Source organism: Bombus impatiens, unplaced genomic scaffold (genome assembly GCF_000188095.3).
Source record: "Bombus impatiens unplaced genomic scaffold, BIMP_2.2 scf_0463, whole genome shotgun sequence".
NCBI classification, from domain to species: domain Eukaryota; kingdom Metazoa; phylum Arthropoda; class Insecta; order Hymenoptera; family Apidae; genus Bombus; species Bombus impatiens.
Window position 1 is genome coordinate 1,768,832 of NT_176882.1, and position 10,779 is coordinate 1,779,610.

Here is a 10,779-nt window from a genome sequence, read left to right on the forward strand (position 1 = left end):
GACGAGCTTCCGGAGTTCGAGTCACCGTTATTCTGAATTAAACTGCGAAGAACGGTCGGGCCGAGTATTCGGATGATTTCCGCGACAATCGAGTTCACCTTTTTTTCGATCATCTAGAAAATAACAGCTCTTAGCTGACCTTTTTTTATCAATCCTGTTTTCGAATATCGCTCGTTCCCATTCACGAGGAAACTTTCTGTCTTTTCGTGTCCGTGATACAAGAGTCGTAACGTAGCTCCTGATGTTAATATTATCGCGCGATTTAATCGAATTCGTTTCGTTGAAATTCGTGTTCGTTACAAATGGTTACGTCGAGCATTGATTCTTTTTAATCGTTCGGCCAACTGTTATTATTGTCGTATTTGCGTCGTCGAAATGTACGTCCATGGAATTGCTTTTTGAGCAACGTTATTGTTGAATTAATGTTCCAGTATTCGTTGACGGAGCTCGATATTAGGATTCGTCGTCAGCCTTCGGTGCAGTCGAGAACGTTACAACGGGTAGGAAGTGAACGTGTCAAATGGCGATAAATGATATTGCCGAACTAGTAGCTGGTTCGATGAAGGTGGTAAAATGGAAATAGCAAACGGTTGCAACGATCGTGTTTTCCACGGTGAAATTTGGCTCGAGAAGGACGTACGCGGATCGAATTCGTTCCGATAGAAACTTTCAATTTTCATTCGATATCTTATCTTAATTCATGAAGTTAATCGAATAAACGAACACGTAGTTGCGCAATCTATAGACAGAATGCACAGGAAACGAGGAAACTCTCCGTGAATCATGAATCGAACGTACAACTTTCTTAGGAGGAATGTCGATTCACTGCGAACAATTTCTCCTCGACTTTAAACCGACACGGTATTACTAATGAAACGTTTTCGTTGACGATATAATTTCTCAATTATCCGTTAATACGAGAAAGCGGCGATTTGAACAACGTAGAACGTCCAAGGTCCTATTTCGATTGACTAAATCCGATACAAAAAATACCGAGCGTCTACGAGGGAAGAGGGAACTTGGTACATAAATCGGTCCTGGCCGTCTGCAGGATTTGACTGCGCTGTATTCAGCAGCTGCTCACCTGAGAGGCATCGGGAAACAGTTCTCGCAGGATACCGATCGTCCGTTTGTTCCTTAGAGCGGCCTCGTTGTCGGCTTCGGCCATCATCAGCCGATTCAGTGCCTGAAAAAAGTTTCCCTGTTGTCCCTACAAAGTATTTTCAATGTCTGGAAATTCTCGTTTCATATATTACTCTTCCTCTCATGCATCTGCCTCCGGGATTTTCATTATCACCTTTTAATTATTGTTCCTGTATGCGTAATTGTTTCTTCTGTAATCGTGTAAAGTATTATCCACAGAGATAAGAAAGTACCGACGAAATATGTCAGCACCTGATCGAAGTGCTTGTCTGGAAGATAGTCGAGAACGTCGAAGAGCGTTAAGATAATATCGTTGCGCAATATCCACGACGAATAGTATAAGAGAGACGTAAACTCTAAAGAAGGATTTCGTTCGACGCGTTCAAGGTTTGCTCCGGAACGATAATTTACAAACTACAAAATTGAACGAGAACGCGTGCGGATCGTTGTACGAATGAAGAATTGAGTAAATTTTAGGCGAGAGAAAATAATGGAACTGTAACGTTGCGCACGACAATCGCTCGAAGAGAATTGCAGCGTTTAACGACATGATTGCGCATTATTACGTATTACTGCATTAGTGTCGCTACAATTTTCTGTTACGATATACGAAGCTTTTTATGATTTATGACCTGCCTAGTTGTAAACGGCGCTTCTTGTTCGCACAAGACGACTTAAATAGATCGGCAGTGAGACGAAAAAGTAAACTCGTTTATAAATAATGTCGTTGGGTTTTGTAACAACCCGGACAAAGTCATCGACGGATTAATCGAACCGTTCTGACACTTAGACGGTCTCAAAAGTTGCTCAACCTGATTACCATGGTTCACTTTCCCCTATACCGCGCTCACGTTCGACTCGCTGTTACGATATTTGTCCCTGCGTGTTGTCCACATTCGCAACTAGTCTTTGCTTCCGACATAGCCTCACCAATAACGAATTCATTTTACAATTTCCTGTAGATATCCGAATAAATCGCAAATTTTTCTAAAGTTGAATAGCCGTTTGGTTGGAAGCAAACAGCTGAGCGAAATTAGAACGAGTACCGTAATAGGAGATCGCGCTTATTCTCGCGTTGAAGTCTCCAAAACTAGCGGTAGTCGACTTAAGATATCCGTTACAATTTCTCTTGTACTTCGTACAACATTTCACTGAAGATTACGAAGAAAATACATATAACAGGAGCAATTTTGATGATTACCTGATTTTCATGCTATTTAGTAGTTATTAGTTATTAATATGTTAATAGTGTAGTCTAATATAATATACAAATTAAAATATGATAACTGATACCTTTGAGAAGTCGATATATTTTATGCAAATATTTTTCAAGAAGATCTCATAAACTAATTCTGGTAATATGTAATTAGCTGTTATGCTATAGCATTTTAAAATTGCTGCCATATAGAAAACAGGAAATATGATTTATCGCGTCTTTCCTCTGCACTTTTTAATTTGGTGCTTTTGTAATTCAACTACCTATAATTGACAAATCCCACAAACAATAACGATACCTGGCAATAAAAATATTTCAAGCCAAAAAAACAACTAATACGAAAATAAAGAGATTTGGAAACCACTGTCAAGCACGATATAACGAGAGATGGAGAGAGAGAGAGAGAGAACACGTGCACGTGAGCGCGTGTACGTTTACGCGCGCGCTTTCCATTGGGCAGCGATCAAGCGAAGAAAGTGTCCGGTGTAACTCTGGAAGTGTTCGCGGCCAGTGAAAGTGTCGAACCGAAGAAGAGAGTCGACCAGACGTTCTGACTTTTCGTTGGACCGTATATTTCATCGCTCGTGTAACGATACTTGCACACATGACTAATCGTCACGCTAAAAAAAAAAAAAAAAAAAAAAAAAAACTAATTCTGGTAATATGTAATTAGCTGTTATGCTATAGCATTTTAAAATTGCTGCCATATAGAAAACAGGAAATATGATTTATCGCGTCTTTCCTCTGCACTTTTTAATTTGGTGCTTTTGTAATTCAACTACCTATAATTGACAAATCCCACAAACAATAACGATACCTGGCAATAAAAATATTTCAAGCCAAAAAAACAACTAATACGAAAATAAAGAGATTTGGAAACCACTGTCAAGCACGATATAACGAGAGATGGAGAGAGAGAGAGAGAGAACACGTGCACGTGAGCGCGTGTACGTTTACGCGCGCGCTTTCCATTGGGCAGCGATCAAGCGAAGAAAGTGTCCGGTGTAACTCTGGAAGTGTTCGCGGCCAGTGAAAGTGTCGAACCGAAGAAGAGAGTCGACCAGACGTTCTGACTTTTCGTTGGACCGTATATTTCATCGCTCGTGTAACGATACTTGCACACATGACTAATCGTCACGCTAAAAAAAAAAAAAAAAAAAAACAATTCCACGAAAATCATTTAATCTCTTCCGACTATGACGCGCGAGTTTTCTCTATGATTTTCTGTTTTCAACAAAACGTGTTTCTTAATGATGTCTACGCCTATTTTCATTGGAAAAATGGCTACAATAAAAGACTTCGTTGCAGGAAAAAAAGAAGACATTTATTTGCGTAAACTACTACGTTAACGATTCGGCAGTCGTTAAAATGCGATGGCGGTAAATTAATATCCTAACAATCAATCGTGCCTCCATTAGACATGTTAATGTTACAAGCAAATGTGATTCAACGTTGTTAAATGGAAATCAAACACATCGTCTTAAGTCCGAGGATTCCACGTGACGTGGATGAGACATTAGAAACACGAGTGTTGCGCGTTTTCTTTGCGAGCCTTTATTCGCGCGAGGTCGTAGCACTCGATCGGAGTGAAAGAGGTTCCGTCGAAAGTGAAACATCATCTGCGATCACCGAATCGATCGACTCGGTCCAACGATCAACCGGCGATTTAGCCGGACGTCGAAATCCTGGCGAAAACTTTCGCAACGAACGACACTGCACGTTTCCTTCGTTGGTTATCTCGACGATTAAACGGCCGTTACCTGTCGCGAATTTCGCGCACAGAAACAACGTTTTCTCCGATTCCAGCGTTCTTCCGAGATAACGAAGATCGTCTCAAGGATAGATGGATGGCGTCCAGCCGGCCCAGTGACACAGAGAAATCGATCGTAACGCTAGTTACGCAATCTCTGAATCGAATACGAGTAGCTGCGAATCCTTTCGAACATCAGACAGAATTTTCTAAAATACTTTCCTGTGTTAAATATACGAAATATAAAAATACGATATATACAAAATACGATGCACGAGCTTGAGGTGAATTAGATGAATATCAGAGAACAGAATTTAATACGTTTTCCTATAGCAAAGAGGAAGCTATCTATATATTATTTGGAAGTTTCCTTCTTTTTGGTGGAATACACGATTGGCATTGAACAGTTCAAGAACTAAATACTAAGGTCGTTCGATGGCTTCGATGGAACCGGATTGCGGACATGTTTGTGAAATTATCGTACATTGCCAAATGAAAACCAAGCCTCCGTCGACATTTGGTGAACACACGTACGTTTTTCAACCGACTTACCTCGGATTGAAGACGATCTTTATCAGAAAGTGGACTCGAACCCACTAAAGTCACGCACAGTGCTGTTGCCAAAATAACGATGAGTTTCATTTTGTTTGATTGGGAATTTGAAACCTGCAAAGGAAAAGGGTATGATATAATTTTCAATAAAATGTTCCTTGTTGGGTCTTATAAAATATTTCACCGCGGAAATGTTTGCCAACTTTGATTGTTTATCGAAACGTGAGCATTGGAAAATACGTATCAGTTTGTGTTTAAGAATATAATATTGTTTTATCTGGAATCTAAAATATTATCTTATATCTGCGCCTGTTTCCTGGATAATCGACCAGCATGATGGACCGGAAACGTTTTGAAAGGATCCTGGAGAAAAAGATGAGAAGGTGAAGGAGTCTCGACGATGTTTCAGGAGTGGGGAGCAATGGCTCTCCTTTCTCGAGTGTGGATACGTTCGAAACTATCACTTTCGACCGAATGAAAGTGGAGAATGCCGCTGGCAAAAACGACGCCGAGATTCTTGAGGAAAGATGGTCTAAAGCGTTTCGTTCATTTTTATAAAAATGACTCATCGCTATTGCTATTGCTTGTTGTTCGTTTTTACCATGTCGAATCGTTGCAAATCGTAACGAAATAGAAGAATTTTGAATATCTCAACGTGAACTGATAATATGCATTTCTTTTCGACGTAATTATCGAGAAATATCGAAAAATAAATGCTTATCGGAATATTTGACTTTCTTTTTGTCACATCATTTACCTTTCACGTTTTGATTCTATTCTATAAAATTTAATTGTACGTTCAAATGCACATGTTTCTCGACTTGCCTTCAAACGAGTCTATAATTACGATAGCGAAACTGTCGGAATATAATGCTGACCACACATCGAGTTAATATAGATTCAGTACACATGTCGTCCCAACCGATGGTGATGGAGCAACAGTGCGCATTCGAGGCCAAATATTAGCAAATTTCATTAATAATTCGCGAGCATAATCGAAAGCAGGCTTCAACTATGTTTGGAATAGAGAGTAGTACAACTTTCTTCTAAAATGATAAAAATTACAATGAAGTAATTTAGCTAGCTACCAAATATTTCGTCGATTTGACAAAGTCAATAGGTTGAACCGTCGTGTGTAGAGTCACGTGCGTTCCGCGAAATGATCAAGCGTCACAGTTCGATAAAAACCGGATTTTCCTTAGGTTGGACCAATAGTTGGTCTTACGAATTTCGGTTTTTTCCTCGAGCTCGTTGTGTCCGGTGAGAACCACTTCACGAATATCTTCACTCTGACAATTCTTTGTGCCCGTTTCGTATACACGAGCCTCTTTCGAACTCGAGGAAGAAGCCCGAAATTGGAAATCCTATGCACCTGGGAACCTATCGAGACTCTATGAGAACTACTATCTTGCAAACTCTTTTGCAAACGTTGAAAAAGCGTCGAGACGTACAACCAAACTGAGTAAGAAAAATTCAATTATACAATTTTTGTTACAAATTATGTATTTCCAAAATACTCGATAGTTTCCTGAACACAGAGCTCGTGTCACGTGGACTAACGTAATTATCGAACGCTGAAATAAAATGCACGATATCGCGATCGAATACGTGTTCCATATGAAGGAACTCACCACACACCGATTCGTTATGACACGGTAGAACTTTTAAACTGTCCGCTTGTAAAAGAGACCCAAAAGGAGCTCTCCGTGGCTCCTGCTCTCTTCGGCTTTTCTGTAACTGTCTGTGTAACGGAGGTTAGTGAGCGGCTTTTATTAGAAGGAGGGGCCTATCGCCACCTCCACGCTACACTTCAGTCTCCGTCTTCTCTGTTTCTCTTTCTTTTCTGGTCGCCTCGCGTGATTCTGAAGAAGGGATCACCGTAGAATGTAAGATGTAAGTAGCTACGGCCGATGAAAGATCCTCGATGCGACCGTGAAGATGTGCGGAGCGGAAGTATCAAGTGGATTGTTGTTGTGCGTCAATGTATCCTTAAGGGATATTGATAACATCGAAGATAACGAATAAACGCGTTACCATAGGAATTTATGTCCGTGATTAGTAAAATATACGTTCGTTTACCTCTAGGAATATTTCGAAATTTCTGGGCTTAATTTGGATTCTTTAGACCTTTGAGCTCTTGAGTCTTTGAATTCATGAATCTTCGAATTTCTAAACTTTTCAGCGAATTCCAGTTATGGAAGTGGAATATTCCTGGAAGTTAATTACAATTTTCAACGATAAACGAACTTGCGAAAGATCGATTATGTCTCGATCACGTTACATTTTTGCTAAGCCTTTCTTCAATTAAATCTCTCTTTGTTAAGAAGCAAGTGTTATAACAATCGGTGTTTAAAATATTTTCACGATGAAATTGATTGTTCAGGTTCGATTACGGTTAACAAAGGCTCCGAATCTTTTTACACGAAGCATTCGTCAATTATATCACGAGAAACACAAGATTCGTTTTTATTCCTAAATAAATATAAATGTATAAAATCGAAAGACCCGTTTTTGTGTGCATTTTTATCTTTGATTATAAAACTGGTTCTTCTTTGTCCCATCCCCTCTGCGTTAGTCATTGCTTTTACGAAAACTTATATAAAGACTCGACACGAGAGTATATCTGAATCATAGAAACTTTTGTCATAGTTATTTATTATTCATTCCGCAAATGGCAAGAGTTTCAACTTCGTTCTACATCGAAATATTAATTTCATGTTTATACAGTTTACTTTCTAAATCCGCATACGTAAAATAGAGGAAAACATTAAATGCGATTGCTGTGCTTTAATTGAAGAATGCAGCCGTAATTTAGTTCAAGGATTCTCAATAGATTCGGCCCGTGCGTGGTCAGACACGTCCTATTATATTATCGCTGTACCCGTGTGAATCGCACACCGATGCAATTGTTCCGTGGCGCTTAATTACGCGGCCAAATGAAACTTTCCAGCAATTATTCGGCAACGAATGTATAACTGAAATTATCGCAGGTAAATCGGATTTATCACGGTACCTGGTATTCGTGGCTTTTTCTATGGAAGTTCTCCGTTTCCAGTTTCATTCTCTTGTTTCACCGACCTTGTTGCACGTCGCATCCAGTGAAAATCCTATTAAGATTTCAGATAGATTTGGTTGATCTGTGTCGCAGTACGCAACTGCGAAATTGTCGTTCCAGATTGTTGAACGATTGTTTGGTCGACTAGAGTCACCTCCGATTTCACAGAATTGCAATGAAATCACTTTAACGATTAAACCTAGAACTAACAATTTATGATATATACATACAGTATTAAACATAGAGTAGTATACACGGAGAATCCTAATCAAAGTCAAACAACTAAAATGTATAAGTATATAAAATTATATTTGTATCTTAACGAAAGTCAGCATTGATTTTGCTAAAAGCATTTGCACTGATCTTTTAGTAATCGAAAAAATGAGACAATCTGAAACCTGTGATTTCGATAGTTTTAGTGTTAAATTTTCCACCTATCGTTGCGTACTATCACAGTATTGTACATTTATTTGTTCTGTTTTATTATTTGTACACATTAAAGAATTGTGCAAATTGCTTCTCGATTCGTTGATCTCTGTTTCGTTGGGAATGGGCTAAATAGAAAAGGAACTCGAGATACGCATCGCTAATCCTTAACGAAAAAGTGGTCATGATCGATCGAGCTCAGGGAATGGAATCTCTCGTCGTGTGTTTGTCGTTAGCTGTCAAAAATTTGGAAATCGATGTCGAAAGTTGCTCTTGCGCCAGTTGTATTCCTTAGATGTTTCCCAATATTAAAGACAATTTAATTCCATGTTATATCGTGTTTGTAGTATATGTATTTCGATATTAACAAAAAAAAAAAAAACCACGGTGTTATATCCTGCCAGCTTCTACTGATCAAGATAAGGGTGACTTTTCATTTTCTTCTCGACGATCATTATCAAACGTTTCGAAACATTTTGGTAATGTTTTCTATACCGGTATAATATTGTATAGGGGGGAGAGAGAGAGAGAGAGAGAGAAAAGACGCGTTTCAGTGAATCAGGGAATAAAAAACTCATTAAACACGAGGTCAAAAAGGAAATTAAAAACATCCATCTTGAACTCGATTGTATAAAAGCTCTTCAACATTTCCGTATCCCTCACGACCTCGTGTTTAGTTAATCAAATTAATTCCGCTTCATATTAAATGGAGTAACTCTTTGTTATAAATATAATCTGGCCAACGATTGTACGCCAACACATGTTGAACAAGAAGCATGTGTCTTGGGTTTGTATTTTATAGAATAGAACCACGTATAGAAATTCAACGTAATTCGCGTTCATTGTCATTGTAAACATTGCAAACGGCTTATGCTCCTGAGAATTGTACACGTCGCCGTTGAAGTTTGTCCTGTTACGACGTTTCCGCTTATTATTTTGCCAACGATCGAAACGACAGAAATGAGAGGAAGAACGATCATTATTCGATGACGAAACTGGGCATGTTCCAATCGAGTCGCTTATCAATTACGAGAAATCGATTTAAAAATGGGTCGTGACTCTCCTTTCTCTGCAAAAATCTTGGCTTCACTGTGTTTCGTTTACTACCTTTTCACAATCGAGTTCGAGTAGCAAAGTGATAGAATAGTAGAGACTTTGAGAATTACAACTCGTATTTTAACTCAAGTCGGTGCATAATGAATTACTCACGTTCTAACAAAATGTTTCTTCAATGGCGCGTCGTTGATAGTCCATTCGACTTTTATCAAACGTAACCCCGGTGGAACTTTCGACGTTATGCAACTTCTACTTTCATGCACAATTTGATATCGCTTTCATTCATCTCTTGCCAGAATAATCATTCTTTTCATTTGACTATGATCTTTGCGCGCTAAACCACATTCTCGTGATCGTTTTTGTTCTTACAAAACCTACAAATAAAGGACGTTACCGTTTTATTGTAATTTTTCTTTTTTTTTCTTTTTTTTTTTTTTTTAGATAGTTGATCAACTATAATTGATTTTACCATCGATTTGTCATTAATTCAATAATTATCCATTAATAAGAACGATGATTCAAGAGCCACTAGAAATCCTCCTTGAAACTAATAAGAACAAGACAAAAACAAGTAACTCAAGGATGCGTCGATTCCTTTATTCCTAATAGTGCCTTGAGCAATTAATAGATTTATGTAATTCGGTGACACGGAAACTCAGGTTTGGTTGTCCACTTTTAATCGTATATTATAACGCGGGCAACGGTTGGTCACGTAACGATTTCCAGGATCCGGCCTGGAATAGCACTTGACTTGTGTTCCTGACTAATTCCGCTACCGGTTAGCTAAGGAAACCAGCGTTGAAAATAAACGAAATTCTAGTTCGTGCTCCACGTGTAATTCCGTAAGAAACAACAGGTTTTTTTTCTCTGATATCACCATAACATATGTTAATTAAAATAAATTACAACTAGGAACCATAGTAAATGTTACAAGCAAAATTTAAAGAAGGCTACAGCGTAAGAATTCATTCTCATTCATCTGTGATTAAGCAATTTTGATCTAGAATAATAAATTAAAATAATAAATGAAGTAATAAGTTGAAATAATATCTTGTTCGGAAATATTATCGATAGAGAGATATCTCTTAGGATATCTTCGATCGTTCTCAATCTTTTATTAAAATTCATGGTAATTACCTATACCACGTTTCAGTTATAAAAGGAACTTTGCTCTAGATGTTCATTTACGACACGTAGTTTTCCTAAAAAAATTTTAGATGACTGCTGCAGTATTCCACATAGCTTCCAAGTCCATTCGTTTTATTACACAGTCTTTAACATTCGTTATTCCTGTCACGAATATTCTAGGAGTCTCGTCGATTTGAGATGGGCTGAAACGTCGCAACCTTGCCAAGCGGCAATAGTTTCGTTTCTAATGAATTTTTCATGCGTTTTCCATACGATAGGAAACGCGTAACAAAAGCACAAACACTTAATAAATCATTTATGTTGAAAATAAGGGTCGCGAGTATTTTCCATGTAATTGCATGTAGGATTTGAAGATGGAGCAACGGGGAAATGTAAGAAATTCCTCGTTTCTACTTCAGATGCTCGCGAACAGGCCAAGGACTACTTACGATA

At 38.4% G+C, this 10,779-nt stretch overlaps 1 protein-coding gene across 6 annotated transcripts in view; it reads right to left on the reverse strand.

Annotated features, from left to right (window-relative positions):
- LOC100741862 overlaps positions 1-6,435 on the reverse strand; it is an 18,422-nt gene extending 11,987 nt beyond the window's left edge. For 3 of the 6 annotated variants that reach the window (XM_003490611.4, XM_033321560.1, XM_033321558.1), the window contains exons 1-3: positions 6,293-6,430; positions 4,662-4,775; positions 1,085-1,186 (exon numbers count right to left, since the gene is read on the reverse strand). In XM_003490611.4, the coding sequence (XP_003490659.1) occupies positions 1,085-1,186; positions 4,662-4,751 (192 nt within the window). In that variant the 5' untranslated portion in view covers positions 4,752-4,775; positions 6,293-6,430. Of the gene's footprint in view, positions 1-1,084; positions 1,187-4,661; positions 4,776-6,292 lie in introns of all 6 variants that reach the window. The other 3 variants (XM_024368602.2, XM_033321559.1, XM_024368603.2) reach the window with 3 other exon arrangements.
- Positions 6,436-10,779: the final 4,344 nt, after the last annotated feature.